Source organism: Euprymna scolopes, chromosome 33 (genome assembly GCF_053919585.1).
Source record: "Euprymna scolopes isolate OS-2025 chromosome 33, ASM5391958v1, whole genome shotgun sequence".
Lineage (NCBI taxonomy): Eukaryota > Metazoa > Mollusca > Cephalopoda > Sepiida > Sepiolidae > Euprymna > Euprymna scolopes.
In genome coordinates this window covers 80881210-80899955 of record NC_136514.1, presented here as the reverse complement: position 1 = coordinate 80899955, position 18746 = coordinate 80881210, and the positions used below count along the sequence as shown (strand labels likewise).

Here is an 18746-nt window from a genome sequence, read left to right as displayed (position 1 = left end):
AGTTTTGGGGAAATATCAGATATTTTGTAATTCATATGAAAAACTAGTAAAACAAATGACTATGATTGAAACATTTTATGGTTGTAAAAAAGTACCAAAAATAGGCTCTGAATGATGGATGATCCTCTTGATGTGTGACCTTAAGGGGAAATGTCACATAGCTCACTACACAATTCAAGTCATTACCTTTCCAATGAGTCTTTATTTGTTAAATTCTGATCAATAGTCACTGAGATTTGGAACTTATAAGATTGCCAAAAAAGTAGTATATCTATCTTGAATATATCTATATATTGAATATTGAAATCCTCATATCTTTGGTTCTATAAGATGAAACCACATGAAAATTTGCAGGCTTTTTGAAGATTATAATACTATTCTATAGTTAAAATTTTATGACAATTGGTAAAAAAGAACCTATATTTTCAAACCAATAAAATATACCCAAATTTGCCTACAGTTATATATATATATATATATATAGTGTTCTGCAGGCCAGCTTCAGTTTTGCTGCTTCGATTGTCTCACTGTGGCTTTGCCAGGCCACTAATATTGGTTGATGTGCAGATACACATTTTTAAGGAAAGGAGATGCAAATGAATTGGTTAAAGTCAATGAGCGTTTCAGAACATCAAAATTGCAATCGTTATTATTATCAAGTGACCCTTGCCCTTTTTAAAAAAATACTTTCTTTGGAGTCCATTTGTTGTATATAAAATGAGATAACTGAGGAATTAGGATGAGATAATACTGAGCATCCAATATCGTATGAGGACTTTCTACGATATCCCTTGATAATTATAAATATTAGACTTTGGAATAATATATATAAAGGATATGTCTTCATTTTGAAAAGAGCGAAATAAAAATTCAAAATGTAAGTTTAGTAAGCCAATTCAAGATAGATTTTTACAAAATAAACAGGATAGACAGATTTTAAAACAAAATCTTGTGGCATGATGTAACTTGGAAAAAAACAAAACCTGTTCATGTCTATTCTGATGACGAGATTATGCTGAAAAGTACTTCAATTTACAAATAAATGTTTATGTTTACAAAAATCTGCGTTGAATTGGATTACTAAACTTGCATTTATACACACACACACACACATATATATACATACACGCACACAAACTCATATCTATACAGAGAAATAAAAAGAAACAAACCAAGTTCTGTGTTCATCAATGTTTCGTCTTTATTTCAAGATTTCCTCTGGATGAAATAAGAATGAAATATTGATTAACACATAACTCAGTTTGTTCGTTTTCATTTCACCATTTTTCGTCAGAATACTATTTCCATTTTATCATCATATATATACACACATACACACACTCAAAAGTAATTGGTCGATTTTATGTGCACACATATTTTTTTAGGAAAAAGGGCATAAATGAATTAAAATGTGTAATCGTTATTACCAAGTGACCCCCAATTTTTATTTTAGAATTTTTTCATATTTGTCGTTGATAAAGAAAAGGTAAAGATAAGTGATGAAAAGTTAGGAGTAAAAAACGGAGGACTCACCAGGGGTAATAGACGAATTTGAAATCACGATTGCGTCGTCCACATTGGTTTGTAATCTCTGCTGAGCGAGGCCATCGAATGCTGTTAACAATACATTCTCATTCTCCTTCTCCTTCGTACTTTTACCTGCAACAATTTCATTCAAAGTTTCACAATACTTTTTGTTTTTTGTTTTTATCGGATCAACATTGGGTTACCATATCTTAGGGCAATAGAGGTGTGGTAGTGGTTGCCTTCCCTTTTTTGTTTAAAAGGTTTTTTTTGTTTTGTTCAAAAAATTATGAGTTGCTGTCTTGACCATCCGTTCAAATCAACCTAACAATGACGTGAAAAAAATTTACCAAAAAAAAAAAAAAAAAAAAAAAAAAGATCCAAGTTTTTTTTGTTTTGTTTTAGAAAATATTAAATCTAGTCAATTATATAAGACAGTCCACCAAAAAATGCCACCCATGAAATTGTTTATAAAATTCATAATTCTTTCTGCAATCCAACTATATTTGTTACAAATAAACTTGATTTGTCCACTAAGTATCAGTCATTCACACCCAACAGTCTTTAATACTTAACATAATCAAATCTTTCTTAAATAAGAGAACAGTGCAGGTTGTTCCCGATGATCATACTTCAAAACATGATATAAATGTGGGTGTGCCCCAGAGGAAGAGAGAGGGGGTCGATCATTGGACTTTATTATTATTTATAAATCAACTCCCTGATAAAATTGTCTCTGAGATGGATATATTTGCTGAATGACAGCATGCTCTATAACAGACACAAGGGAAAAATGAACGAACAAATAAGGAAATGCTGAAATCTTAGAGTAAGATCTCCAGTCTGTAACGGAATGTGAACATAAATGGATGGTAACATTCAATGCGGCCAAGACTAAACTTCTTTCCTTTAATAATTAATGATAATAATTAATAATAATATTTAATAATTAATAATAATAATAAATAATATTTAATAATTAATAATAATAATAAATAATATTTAATAATTAATAATAATAAATAATAATAATATTTAATAATTAATAATAATAATATTTAATAATAATAATATTTAATAATAATATTTAATAATGAATAATAATAAATAATAATATTTAATAATTAATAATAATAATATTTAATAATAATAATATTTAATAATAATATTTAATAATGAATAATAATAAATAATAATATTTAATAATTAATAATAAATAATATTTAATAATAATAATTAATAATAATAATATTTAATAATAAATATTTAATAATATTTAATAATAATATTTTATAATTAATAATAATAATATCTAATAATAATAATAAATAATAATAAATAATAATAATAATTAATAGTTAATAATAAATAATATTCAAGCAAACTACACCCACCTCTTAATATTTAATAATTAATAATAATATTTAATAATAATATTTAATAATGAATAATAATAATAAATAATAATAGTATTTAATAATAATAAATAATAATATTTAATAATTAATAATAAACCTTTTCCTTCACTGATTTTCATGGCTAATGATACTCTATCTGAAAGCTTTTTGTTCAAACTACTCAGCTTAACGTTCACAGCCAACATGAATTAGAACAAATATATTGAGGGCATTGCCAAGACTGCTGTGAAGAAGGTGGGCTCCCTCTACTGTGCTAAAAAGTTACTTTCGCCTGAAAGTATCCTATACATCTATAAGACAACCATTTGCCCATGCATGGAATATTGTTTCCACATTTGGGCATTTGCTACTAGTTTTTCACTCCAAGACAGGGTTAAAAAAAAGAATGGCCAATACTGTCAACCAATCTTTCAACCTCTGTCTCATCGATGAAATGTTGCATCCCTGTTCCTGTTTTACAAGTATTTCAATGGAAGGTGTTCCGACAGCCTCCAAGCTCTTGTACTCTCTCAATGTAAATACGCCGGGCTAACTCGACAAACAGCAAAATCCCACCTTTACACTGTAGAACAGATCCTTGGATGCGAAAGATCTTCCACTTAAATAGTTTCTTCCCTTGAACTGCTAGACTTTGGAATCCCCTTCCAGGCCCTTGCTTCCCTGACTGTACTGATATGCAGAATTGTAATGTGAAAAGACATCTTTCTGCATAACTTCCTAGATAGTATTCTTGCAAATTTTGTCCCAAATAGTAACCCCTTACATTCAACTGGCAGTGTGCCTTGTTTGAGGTGAAAAAGCATTTAAAAAAAAAAAAAAAAAAAAAAAAAGAAGCACACCCGCATTTAAAGTACAAAGTTGTCAATAGCTTGACACACCCCTCTCGTAGCTGTGATGGGTCGCTCCAGTTCAGGAATAACTTGCAAATTACTTGAGTTATTCCCCATATATCGGGTGAGCAAGAAGCCCATGCAGGACCTTTTTACTGATACAGCCATTCCAACATGTACTTCAAAGCATGTTACCACATTCCTAAAGATTGTCCGCAGAGGCCGCTGAACTGCCCGCAAGTGCATGTATCAGCTTCAATATCAAAACATATGATCATTGATTGTTCTTGGCTTGAAGATGAGAATGAATCATCAGTCATAATCGTCACCTAGTGATTGTTAAGAAGCTTTCAGCATCCTAGGTAGACGAAGAAATGTTGTGCGTGAAGATAAATGGTTTTTATAGGATGGAGAACCTTCACACACTTCCAATAACTTGCTGGAATGGCTGGGGAAAAATTTGGTGATAGTCTCATCAGCAGCAAGTGTGATTCTAAATAGGCTTCACATTCACTGGAATGCAACTTCTGCAGAAAATCACCTCAAAGTAAACGTGCATCAAAGCAATCTACAGATTATTCTTGGACTGAGGACGGCCAAGAGAGAAGTATGTCAGAATTATTGACAAAGAACCTACTGTTGATTTTATATGCATGGCCTTACTGCTTGTGTGGTGATAATGGCTAGAATTTAAGTTTAAAATGAAAAAGTCAAGTATCATGGTGTAATTAAACAGAAACATTCATTTCAAACGCACCCCTGTCATATCAAAGAACCTACTGTTGATTTTATATGCATGGCCTTACTGCTTGTGTGGTGATAATGGCTAGAATTTAAGTTTAAAATGAAAAAGTCAAGTATCATGGTGTAATTAAACAGAAACATTCATTTCAAACGCACCCCCGTCATATCAAAGAACCTACTGTTGATTTTATATGCATGGCCTTACTGCTTGTGTGGTGATAATGGCTAGAATTTAAGTTTAAAATGAAAAAGTCAAGTATCATGGTGTAATTAAACAGAAACATTAATTTCAAACGCACCCCCGTCATATCAAAGAACCTACTGTTGGTTTTATATGTCGAGCCTATCTGCTTATGTGGTAATAAAACTTCTCAAATGCACTTGTGATGTTAGGCTGTGTAAGGTGTTAACTTTGGTCAAAATTGCCTGTTCTTTCTTTCATCTGATTATTTTGATTATCAGTATTTATTTGAGACACTCCGATACAAAACCTATCTAAGAACACTGGCAGGCACATAAAGTACTTTTGAATGAAATTTCATTAAAATCGGCCCAGCCATTTCTGAGTTTATAGGGAACAAAGTTCCTTTCATATAATAGATTAGAGATCATACAGCAGCCAGTTAGAATTATGATTGAAACTTGGTGGACAAGTCAAGCATACAGTTAAGTTTATTTGGTGCTTATTCAGACCGGCACTTAAAATGGCAGGAATTTAAATTAAAGAAAATACGGAAAAGTCTATGATGTATGTACACGTTACAGAACAAAATGTGATATCCCATCTTTGATCAAATAGTTTCTTTTTTATTCAAGTAAATCAAATTTTACGACTAACCGAATTGTAGTGTTTTCATCGGCCATCTTTAAATCTGATAAAATAAATAAGGGGGACAACTCAAATCGAAGTCGAGAGGTAAAAACAATTTAGTAGTAAATTCATTAAAAATCGTAAATTTTTATTTTCTTAATTTTAAATAAAATAAATGATCGATTTATATGATTTTTGGAATATGACATCTTCATTCTGTAACAAGTATGTCCATCATACAGACTTTTCTATACTTTTAATTGCCGCCATTTTAAGTGCCAGTCTGATTATTTGTACCAACTATGGTTAGATTGCCGAAAGAATTGCGAATTTTATTAACAATTACATGCGTAGTATTTTGTGGTGGTCACCCTGTACGATGATTGGTTTGACTGCGTAAGCAGCGCGGAGGTTTCCAGATATCCAAAGGTTTTCTTTTAACGTTTGCGTATCCTTATACCTATGTGGCAGGCAAATGTAACCTGAGAGAGAGAGTGAGTGATTAGGGGTCGCACATACATACCTTTAAAATGTCTTCCGTCTAAGAGAAGGGCAGGGAGACATACATTCGGAAGCCAAAGCATTTATTGTCATCTACAACTGGCTTAGTATTGTTTCTGTTGTTTTTGTGCCAAACTTAAAACTCTCTTCGTTCCTAAGGAGATCATCTACAGATTTTGGATTAACAAAATTTCTACGGATAACTTGAAAAGCAGTTGGATTTGATTCAACAAAAATCACCAGATCGACGTCTTGATTGCTGCATTCAGAAAGAACAATTCTTTCTTTCTTTTTTTTTTTTTTTTCATATTTCCAAAAGAATAGCAAAATATACTCCCCCACCCATCCCAGAAAAAAAGATGGAGATAAATTTTGCTTTAATCACAAGAGATAATTGTGAGAAAAAAAAAAACAGATAATAGCCGAGGATTTAATGATTTCATATTTTAATAAGATAAGAATTTTCTAAAAAAAACAAAAATAAAATACTAAAAATATAAAAAAATTTTTTTTTTTTTGGACCATAATCCTTTGCAACGTTGATATTTCTACATTTTGACACTTTTATAGTCGTTATAAATAAAACAGTAGATGTACATGCGTGCGTCTGTGTGAAAATATTTAACTGATAAACTCTTAAACTACTGGTCACATAACACTGAAATTAACAGGAACTAGTTAATCATACACTAAGGATGGTTCATAACAAGTAAAATTGTTGTTTGAGTGGATAAATATTACATACAAAAATACGACTATGTTGGCAAGTTGAAATACAAATGGTTCATTTCAACTTGCCGACGTATTTCTATTACTTTTGTGCATGCGCAAATTCATTCATAGCTTGAAGTGGTTTAATTTTAAATCTTTCTTCTCTATCGATAGCTCAAACAGTAGGGAATGCGACTGAAGCATTAAATGTTTTCGTTTTGATTTTAGTTGAGGGCAGTAATTTTTTTAAAAGCTTGAAATCACTACTATACAGTAGGTACAATATAATATTCAATAGAGAATTGGCTCTTTAATAGAAATATAAAATCTGCATGAATTAAAATATATTTAAGCATATTCTACAACCGGATGCCCCCTGAATCTATCAGATAGGATCCTGTGTCTTATGTTTCGTGCCTATGGCTGTTTTGATTATTTCGTTTTACAGCATATCAACCCTTTTCACTAAATCCGGGCAATGTCAAATACGAACAGCTAGTATTGGATAAAATAGATTGCATTTTTAATATTGGGTGAGGATATTTCTTTAATTCTTGGGAAGTACCAGGTCTTGACAAGCTTCTAGGATTGAACTTCACTCTTGGTCTGAAATGGAACACATACATCAATTCTGTTGCTAAGCTTGCTCGAAAAATGGTTGGATCATTCTACCGCTCCAGAAAGTATCTTGCTGCCAATGCAATTCTCTATCTGTATAAGAGCCAAGTATGTCCTAAAATGAAGTACTGTTGCCACATCTGGGCAGGAGCTGCTCGGTGCTTGCCTTGATAGAGCTCAAAACAGGTTTCGAAACCTAGTAGATGGTGCCCTTTTCTCTTCCTTAAAACCTCTTTCCCACAAAAGAGATGTTGCGAGCATGTCTCCGCTTTGTTATTTTCATAGCAAGTTCTTATCTGCATTCCAATCTATGCCCCCCCTTGCCAATCTTTCACAAAAAAAAAAAAAAATACTTGACTAGATACAACCGCTATCAACAATTCCCCCACTCTATCTGTGATTCTATCACAGATTCCATGAACAAAGCTTTTTTTCCTAGAACTGCCTGCCTGTGGAACATTGTTCCACTGTTTTGCTTCCTGGCCATTTACAATATGATAACCATCAAGTCCTATGTAAACAAGTTCTTGCTGAGTCGTCCCCATAAATAATCCAAATTCTACCCAATCTACACCATTAATGATTACTACACTACCACCTTACATTCATTAACCCTTATCCTCGAGTGGCCTTTGAGCCTTGACTCCCTTGTAACCCCCCACCCAACTAATTTTGTTCCTGATGGCCCTTTTGAATATTACAAAAAATGTATCTATATATTACTAGAGACAATATTGAAAAAGAATTTATCAGCTTTGTGGGTGTACCTTATGTAGTTTTTAATTTAAGCTGGACACACAAACAAACGTCTTTTATATAATAGATGATCCCTAAAATGTTGCTTGATCTAAGAAACTTGATACATTGTATTCTGAAATACATGTCGTTTTTATGACGATTGACACCCGTGCTTCCAAAGTTTGTCCCCACTCCAGCAATTTTTTTTTTCTTTTTTTTTTTAAATATAGCTTACATTACAATCCCTTATGCTTAGTGACTGTGTTTCAATGTGATCATTAATATGATTGATTGAATAATTTCGGAGTAAATTATGTATAAACAAACAAAAACTTATATACATAGATAGAAATATCAACGTTAATGAGAGGAATAGTCCAAAGAAAAACACAAATAAAAACTGTCACAAAAAAGTTATAAATAAAAAATTTTTTTATAACTTTTTTTTTTTTTAAACTATCTTTAAAAGTTTTCCCTACCTACATAAATTGAGAGATATCGTTAAATAATCACCTTAAAAGTAAAAATCGAAGCATAGACAGTTTTCTTTTAAAAAAAAGTTTTTTACATTACACATGAAACATAAAAAGGTAAAGAAAATAACATTTTAAAATCTAAGTTGCTACACTTCTAGAAAATAATTTGGCTCTTTTAAATGGGTTGTAAAGGATTAGGGTGCAAGGTTTCAGAAAAAAAAAATCAACAACAAAAAACAAAAAGAAAAAAAACAAAAAAACTGCGTAATCAAAACATCGAACAAGGTTATTTTTGTTGAATGGGTTATAAGGTTTTAGGATTGTATAACTCATCACAGGCCTGCCAAACGTTTCAAGCTGGAGGACCAAAATCACCCTTCAAGACTAGCTCTACAAAATCATGCAGATAATGGTGAAATCAAGAAACGAATGCTAGTACCATTGGTTGTCATGCTGGCTGGACCCATAACTGAAGGGTTGGTCGATATTCCACGGCTTCCCTTGGGCCGGAGACCGGGAATCTTCACTGTAGTCCGCACAAGGTTGATCTCCTTACCGTGAACTTCATCCATGTAATCCTGGGGAAAGAAAAAAAAAAAGAAAATAAAATATAAATTTAAACGCAACTGACGCCGCACCATTTTCATTTCTTTTGCAGATTTTAGTAATTATGCCCACCCACCAGCAATGACTAGACATGACAGTTGCGGCTGCTATTTCTCTATTGCCATCTGCACTCAGAAAAACTTGTTTTAGGCAACCTCTGATTTTCATTCGCATTCCGATAATTTTAAACTGTCAGCCCAAAGTATGTTGTGGTGTGTCCACCCTACAGATAATAATAAACTCAATTACAATCTGTTATGCTTAGCGACCGTGTTCACAATGATCAATTAAGTAATTTAGGAGTAACTTTTGTATATACAAATACATAAACCTATACACATAGATAGAAATGTTAATGAGAGAAATAGTTCAAAGAAAAACACAAAAACTCTTTGTCACAAAAAAAAAAAAAATCTTCTTTTGAATAAGTTTTTTCTTTAAATAATTTTTCTTCTTTTAGTTATCTTTAAAAGTTTCCCCACCTACATAAATTTAACGAGATATTATTTTTTAACCACCTGACGAAAGCCAGACGAATAGTTGGCCGAAATGCTCTGAAACAACAACTACGAAGATGAGAATAACAGTCCGCAAATAAATAAATAAATTAACAAGAGATATCTTTAAATAATCACCGTAAAAGAAAAAATCAAAGCATAGATTCTTTTTACTTTTATTTTTACATGAAGACTGGAAGAATCTGTCTCTTGACATTGGCACGCAATTATGTATAAGTCATGTGTACTTGGCAGGCGGACTGATGTATATCCATCCTCTTTATTGTATTTGCTTTTCTGTTCAACATATTTTGTTTCCATTAATTACTAAGTTATGTCTTTTTTCCAGATCCTTATGGAGCCACAACAAGTATCTGAAATATGTCGTAACAGATTTTTCAGTCGCTCAACTCAGTTTCTCTCCATAGGCTATCACTGACAACCGACGTTGGAGACACCTTCAATACAGATTTCTTGAAAAGCCTTCTTAATCACTTTTCTAGGGATTGTTGCTGATAATTCTCTATTGCTATTGCAATTCAGGCAATCTCTGCCTGTCATTTTGAGCATCATCAAACAATCTTGACTTTTAAGCTGCTCAGCTTAATTTTTCTCCATGATTTCTGTAAATTCTTCAAACTTATTCATGCAATAAGGGTGGTGATTTGATCATACGATAGATCACTGCTTTCACTGTGCTGTAGTGGACCTTGGACGGGTCTTCTGTCTCTTCTTTAGCATTTTTAGCTGCTATTTCATTGCCAGGGAGACTGCAAAAACAAACTCCTAAATTAAAGGCTATCTTGCACCTGCTGTCACTGAAACTTGTAAGCAAGACTAGGATTTCATACTCATCTTCTGTTGTTGGTGGAATTAATGGGCGAATTGATGGTCAAATTAATGGGTGAATTGCTCGGATCTTTTAAAAGGCTGTCAGTGACCACTGAATCTGAAGACACTTTCTTCGATCAGAATTTCTTGCAAAGCTCTTTCAGTTTCACATGACCTGATTTCCATTGGTATTTGGGCAATTTTAAACAGTTGGCTCAAAGTGTCCGAAATATGACTTTTCTGCTGTTCAACTGTTTGCCTCTATGAACCCCATAGATTCTAACTTGTTCAGGCGGGAAGCCTCTGACAAAGCGTCCAGCTCCTGGTCTATCTATGCGGCTTAGATATAGGTCTGACTGAACTGATAGAAGTAAAAAGCAGTTACAAGGCACTTGGAAACACATTACCACAAAACTGCTTCCCTGCAGACTACAACATGGTCATCTTTGGGTAGATGAAGCTCATCAGTCTGAGATGACAACATCTTAGAGAAGGAAGACTTTGATCTCAGTTTCTTTCAAAGAACTTCCCATCTAGGGAACATGTTACCATGGAACAGCTTCCCTTCAGACTACGACATGGTTGTCTACAAATCCTGTCAGACTTTTTTCATAAGTAATAAAATTTTATTCATTACTGCAACTGTATTGTCAGATAAGGCAGATATGAATTATTCGAATAATAGCAATCAATTTTATACAAACCAGTTCTCATTCTTCTCAATGGAAATTCGTACTATTACAACAAAAATAATTACAAAAATTAAAATAAATACAAACACAGTATTAATATTGTAAGAATGATATAATACGATAAAGGGGAGCTAACTCATTTCCTGTTTTAGGCAGAGTTACCTCCTCCCATTTTAACTTATGTGAGCTTGTGTGAAGACGTTAAAACGAGACGAGAGATGCTGGCAAGTGCCATTAAGGGGATGACTTTGAACCTATGTAAATGAAGATGGAAATATATTATTCCGTTGTGACATGCAAACTCAAGTAATATTGGACTAAATACTTCTGCCACATCTATTGGATCATTTTTCATAATTTTTGGAGTTTATACTAATTTCGACATGACATATAAGCAAATAATAATGGTTTTACCTGAAATGCATTGGTTTAAAAAGATCACTAATGTAAACAAGTGCCGTTCCTTTATATTTTAAACTGAAATTCCATTCAATCCTCTCATAATATACATCATATAAAGTATATATATATATATATATATATATATATATATATATATATATATATATAGTAATTAAAAGGTAATTAAAAACTTGAAAAATTTGCTCAATACTATTGTAGAGCAAAAATATATTTTTTTTTTATTACCGTTTTATCTGCTTGGTTACACATGTTTCGATTACCGAATTATGTTAACGATCTGATAATTTCGTCAGACTTCACAGGTTTCTGTAAAGTCTGACGAAATTATTGGATCGTTAACACGATCCGGTAATCGAAACACGAGTAAACAAGCAGATAATAATATATATATATATATATATAATATCCCAAACAAAAATTTCCATTAGTCATAACAGACAAAGTAATACAAAAAATATAAAATACAAAAAGTATCTTGAATCTAGTTTTCAATCCTTTCATAATATTCATCATCATCATTCAAATAACAATCCATTCATCTCATTAACCCTTAATCTGAAGTAGCTTCTTGACCTTGATAAGCAATATCTTATTAGTAGGGGGGGAAAAAAAAAATACTTACATGTAGGCTGGGATGGTAAGTCAAACGACCATCATCCAATAGCGTTACATACTTTTTCTTCCATTCCTTGTTTAGACCGTGACTTCGTTTATATAAATAGCCCTAGAAAAGAAGAAAGAAAAGAGAAATGAAGTCATTGCAAATAAAATAAAATGTTTCTTAAAAATAAAAAAAGAAATTAGAAGAAAAAATTATAAACTTTGACATAATGTCATCTTTATAAATTTAAATGCCCTTTGGGATATACTGTAACTCCAATAATAATATTAAAGCTAATAAGTGCATTGGTTTTATGAATTGTACCCTATCCCACATACATCTTATAAGTTCTAACTCAATTAACATCTACAAAAACATAACTGCCCCCTCTCTGATTTAAGACAAACCCTAATTAATAACATTAAAATAATACATTCCGAAACCAATTAAAAAATTTTTTTTAAATGTTTCAATGTAATACAGTTTTATTCTGTGACGCAAATTCTGGCATCACAAGATTTAAATGGTTAACAACTCTCCTAAACAGTCTGAAAACATTAATTGGTTGTCTAATTGACTTCAAATGCCTATTTCAAAGCTACTATTTGAAAAGCTCTTTTCTCCAGCATTTTTGTTCATTTGCTTTTTTTTACTTAATGATGATTCAACAAAGAATCTAAAACGTTTATGATACACATGGAACTTATATTAATGTTTTTGATTTTAACAAAAAAAAAAAAAAAAAAAAAATCACAAGAATCAGAATTTTTTTTTTTAAAGTTACAAGCAAGCAAAATTTTTTATCATTTTTAATACATATATATATTTTATTGTAGAAAGATTACTGACACGCTCCTCTTCCTTATACAGCAAGCTGATCATGCAAGGTCCCTCTCCATGAGGGAAAAATTTACTTTCACCATTATTAATGTTTGTGCAATTGTGGAATGGTTATTGAGAAAAGTGCACCCCCCCCCCCAAAAAAAAAGAAAAAAACGCATGTACGGACGATTTGGGGGCAATTTTACCTATATAATGGCCCCTAGGGGATCACCAGAGTTATTGTGGAAAATCCGTTCTGGCAAAAATTTACTTCCACCATGACCAATGTTTGTGCAAAATTTTTCAAAATCTAAAGGCGTGGTTATTAAGAAAAGTGCAAACAAATTAACGGGAATGAAAATAAACTATTCTCAGAAGCATATCAATAATGACAATGTTAGTCTCGAAGAGTACAATAGTAGCATGAATACAGCTGGGCCATTCCCCATATACATTACAAACAAGTTATCGAACTCATAACTAGGTACTGCATCGTTCACTACTCATCTTAAATATGTAATTAACAAAGGGATGTAACTTTGTTGACATTGAATTTATAACAAAGATTAATTGATCATAAGTTTAGAGGAAATAAAAATTTATAATAAAGATTAATTGATCATAAGTTTAGAGGAAATAAAAATTTATAACAAAGATTAATTGATCATAAGTTTAGAGGAAATAAAAATTTCTAACAAAGATTAATTGATCATAAGTTTAGAGGAAATAAAAATTTCTAACAAAGATTAATTGATCATAAGTTTAGAGGAAATAAAAATTTCTAACAAAGATTAATTGATCATAAGTTTAGAGGAAATAAAAATTTATAAAAAAAAAAATCAAATGGAGGTTGGGTTACACGCACCTGTTTGATTGGTATAACTCGACCACTTCCCAATTTCTCCGTCTCCAATTTCTTCTCGTCATCTTTTTTCGGCTGTAGCAAAATAAAGTCAAACTGAGAACAATTTGTTAACGTGAAAGTAAGAGAGAAAAAAATAAAAAATAAACGAACATTCGTCAACAAAAAAATACATGAAAGATTAAAAAAAAAAAAAAAGATGGGCAGGAGAGGGAGTAGGATATGGGCGAAACTTCCAAAACAGCAACGATGCATCCAAAATTTGCACACATATCCACACACACACATTTCCACGCATTTTTCTTTTCTTTGTATTTAGCGTTAACAATTTCTTTTTTTAAACATTTAAAAAAAACATTTGTTTAAAATAATGGGACAAATCGAGGAATACAAATGAAAACTATTTAAAGTTATTGTATTGGAGATATATATATATATATATATATATATATATATATATATATATCTGGTATTAAAATATATCTGGTATTAAAAGCAGAGGTGGAGAGACCTAAAAAATCAGCGACGTTGCGCACATTGAGTGCAGACTTTTTCAAGAGTAAAAAATGTTTGCTGATGAGAAGGTTAGTTAATTAGAGATACGTATATTAAGAGGTGAGGGGGGGGAGATCAACATATTTATCTCCATGTAAATAAAGAAATATATATATATATATATATATGACTATTAAAAAACAAAAAAATTTTAAATTTTAACCGTTGTCTAAATTATATTCTTGAATTATTATTTTGAATAGGTATGGAGAGATGTGAAAGAAACCTTTTCTTTGTTTAATTAAATTGGAGGAATTGGAGCAGATTCAATTAAACGACGTACTGATTTGTTGTGTATCGTTTTTTTAAGATTGTTGAATTCTGAAAGTTAAACTGGTGATCATGCTCCATAATGTGGAAAAAAAAAATGGCGTTTACTCAATTAAAAAAGCTCAGGTGAAACAACGTTGAGTTTTTAGGTCTCTCCACCTCTGCTTTTAATATCATACGTTGGATTTTCATTCTTATTCATAATCATATATATATGTACACACATTCTTAGATATGCTGTACAATAATTATTGATTCAATACCATAAGTTTCCAGATCAGGAACCACAATTTTGCTATCATAGTAAAAATATCGGTTCTATCTTTCGTTAAGTCAAAATGTCAGTTACAAAATTATTTAAATAAGTAGAACTACTATAAGGTTTTCTTTCTCTTAAAATATTAAAAAATATTTTTATTATTTTAAATTTATTATGTACTCACTAGAAGTTCTCACACAGGTCATCATCAGAGATTGTTCACTGGCAACAACCTGTGACGTTCATATAGTCGGGGTAATAAGTCTCCTGAGATTTCCAGTACTCTCCACCTTTTTCGATAGCCTTCGCAAATGAATTTGCGCTATTGCAATAGTCATTTGCCCTTAACTTCTTGATGGCAATGACCATTGGTCTTCACTGGAATCTGGGTGGCAATAACCCTCCCCAAGATTTCAGTCTCATTTGCACACATGCAGTGGAGGTCTGGGCAGTGCTTTCTCTCTTCGGTCTTTACAGTCTCCTTAACTTTCCCAACTATTTGGTGTGATGCCAGTCGATGCCGACACTACAATTATTCACGTTTTTCAGAGTACTGTTCTTATCTTGAGTATCATTTTCACAACGTTCCAGTTGATGTAACCTCTGACTTTCTTCAGGTCTATCTTGTCCAACTCTAGGAAATTTTAGAGTTCGATAGAAACATTCCTGAGTTCGACAAGATACACTTAAAGAAGGTCGGAGGTTACATCGACCGAAACATTGTGAAAATGACACTCAAGATGAGAACAGTAGTCTGAAGATTCCAATAGGAATAATTATCATTTCCATACCATTAGTTTTCAAGGTGGAAATAATTTTGCTACAGAAATAAAAATATTGGTTCAGTCTTTCTTCAAGCCAAAATGCTGGAACCACCAAAACACTTAGAATTAGAAAAAGATGTTTATGTCTTAAAATTTTTTTATTATTTTCATTATTATTAATTTTTTTATTTACTTTTTATTTTTTTGTCGTTATTTTTTTTTTTATTATTATTATCTAGATCATATTCTGCTTGATTCTTCCTTAATCTGTGTGTTCATCTTTGAAAAAAGCCAAATAAGGCTAAACTGATTCAAAAAAGGCTAAATTCTCTTAGTTTGGACTAAAAAAAAAAAAAAAAAAAATCTGGCAACTCTGGACAAGAATATGTGAGTGACATCTCTTTGATGTAGCCTCATTTTCAAAAATTATCATAAGATATGATCATTGTTGTAATGGTGTGAGAAAAGAACTCACAATTTCAACATGCAGTGGCTCTTCCCAAAAGAAATAGGTCAGTGAAACGTTATGTAAAAGAAAGGGAACATTTGAAAGAAGCAGGGGAAAAAAAGAACATTATCTGCCAAAAAGGTTAGACTGAAGGAGTAAATTAAAGATTGTCTCTTACAATGTGATTGTATTATTTGTCATGAACTATGTAGCACAATATTACTTTGAGTATTTATTACTCATTATTCATTTGGATCAGTTCTATATTTAAAATACAATGGACACTATTTTCATAGAAATGTTAATAAACTCATATTTGCTGCATGTTATTGTTTGTCCTGTTCAAAAAACTAATTTTTGCGCTATCCAGAACAATATCAGCTTTATCAAAAACATCTGTTGATTAAATATATTTCTCATTCTGTGGAATTTTCACAGATCCTGCTAGTTATGATTATTATTATTATACTAAACCCGAGTTAATCAAAAAGTTTGTTTCCTCTCAGGCTTTTTTCCCCTAGACATTTTAATCACACAAAACATACACTAAAATATACTCCAGGTTAAAAAAAAAACTTCAATTTTAATTTTGAATAATTTTTGTCTGCAAATTTTGATAAACAAATATTTCAGGTAAAAAGTTTTAGTCACTGAATTAATGTGAAACAAAATCAGTTGTCGACTGCTTTTGGCTGATATTATATATATAAAGAGACCTGTATTAACAATAATTCAGTAAGTTTTCAAACGCTTAATTTAATTTATTTTCATCTTAATTGTTTTCGTGAGAGTTATTTTATTTTAAAATTTGAAAGAAAAAAAAACAAAAAAACTCTTAACCTGGAGTGGCTTTTGGCCTCCATAATTTGTGATTCGTAAAAAAAAAAAAAAATTTAAAGCCAAACTTTTTCATTATCTAATATAGAGTACTTCAGATGTGTAATCTTTAGTAAATTTCTAAAACTTTCCTTTTCCAAAAATAATTTATCTCCCTTTATTAGAACTCTTCACTGATGTCACACCAGAAATAGAAATGAGGCTTCACTTTTTCTCATCTGTTTTTAATAATTGATGACATTTTACTCTTATCCTCAAGTGGCTACCGGTCTTCATAAATAATGACACATGAATTAAAAAGTATGTTATGCCAAACTTTTTTATTATCTAATATATCGAAAATATGAAGTAAAAAAAAAAAAAAAAATTTAAAGGAGAAATTTTTAAAAGTAAAAAAAAACTTGTTTGAAAACATTTTTTTTCGAAAAATTAAATGAATAAAATAAAATTTTTTGAATAGGAAAGAAATCTAAATCTTGTAATTAAACGTTTTATTTTTCTTAATTATTTAATTTTTATCCCTGTGTGGCCATTGGCCTTGAAAAGTAGTGATCCATAAGTTAAAAAATATCTTAAGCCAAACTTTGTCCTCTAATATATCAGAAAATGATTGAGAGAAAAAATTCCAAGAAAAAATTTTTAATTCAAAAGGAAAATTAATTTGAAAAAAATAAATAAATAAATAATATTTTAAAAATGGAAAAGAAATGTAAATGAATTTAAGTTACCTCCCTTTATTAGAACTCTTTACTGATGCCACATCGGAAATAGAAGTGAGGCTTCACTCTTTCTCATCCCTACATAATAATTGATGACATTTTAGTCTTTAACTACCTAACTCTCATCCACGAATGGCTATTAGCCATAAATTAAAAAATATTACCTTTCTGAATTTTTGAGATGAGGATTGGTTATTCGTATTATTTGGATTCTTCGGACTACTGTTCTCATCTTGAATGTCATTTTCATGTTTCGGTTGATGTAACCTCTGAGCTTCTGTCAAACTCGGGAATTTGGACGGAATTTCAAACTAAGTGAAGTAAATAAAGGGTTTCGTTCAAAATTCTGTCCAAATTCCCGAGTTTGACAGAAACATTTCTAAGGTCGACAAGATACACCTGAAGAAGGTTGAGATTACATCAACCGAAACATTGTGAAAATGACACTCAAAATGAAAATAGTCTGAAGAATCCAAATAATACAACATTTTAGTCTTATTAACTATCTTTTATCCTTCAGTGGCTGTTAGTCTTTATAAGTAGTAACCCATGAGTTGAAAAATACCTTTTATCATCTATATATGTGAAAATGTGAAGATGAGAAGATGAGAAAAAAAAAAAAAAAAATTCAAAGAAATTTTAAAAAAGTCAAAGAAATTTTTTTTTAAAAAGTTGATTAAAAAAAAAATTTGAAAAAAATGAAAAATTAATTCAAAGGAAAAAAAAAACAAAAAAACTAATAAAATAGGGGGGAAAATGTAAGTGATGTAATTTCACAGATGAAAAATGCCCGGCAGCAAAGATTCCAGTTGATGCCATTCTGTTAACGATGGGAGAAGCTATGCCACAAGCAGTTGAGGAACATGACAAAGAAGAGGATATGAGGAGTATGACAATGATGACAACGACACGATTGAGACAAAGACAAATAGGCAACAATATGGGAGTGGATGGTCGGCAAAAAAACAAAAGACAAAAAGAAACATAATAATGACTGTGTGGTTTTGCGGCGGCTACTACGCTCTGCAGTGTTGACGAAAAACAATATACAAATATACACTGAACAAAAGCAAACTACCAGCAAAAATAAAGCAGTGAATAAAAAAAAATAGTGAAAAAATAAATAAAAGAATGACAAGACTTGTGTTTCTGTTTTTTTTTTGTTTTGTTTTTTTTAGATAAGAATTGA

The 18746-nt window shown here is 31.1% G+C and overlaps 1 protein-coding gene across 50 annotated transcripts in view; it reads right to left on the bottom strand.

Annotated features, from left to right (window-relative positions):
- LOC145258325 (centaurin-gamma-1A-like) overlaps positions 1-18746 on the bottom strand; it is a 511784-nt gene that overhangs the window by 67937 nt on the left and 425101 nt on the right. For 19 of the 50 annotated variants that reach the window (XM_080116465.1, XM_080116462.1, XM_080116475.1 and 16 more), the window contains 3 exons: positions 13709-13780; positions 12043-12144; positions 8811-8949 (listed from right to left, as the gene is read on the bottom strand). In XM_080116465.1, coding sequence (XP_079972591.1) covers positions 8811-8949; positions 12043-12144; positions 13709-13780 — 313 coding nt within the window. Of the gene's footprint in view, positions 1-1533; positions 1660-8810; positions 8950-12042; positions 12145-13708; positions 13802-18746 lie in introns of all 50 variants that reach the window. The other 31 variants (XM_080116457.1, XM_080116427.1, XM_080116438.1 and 28 more) reach the window with 3 other exon arrangements.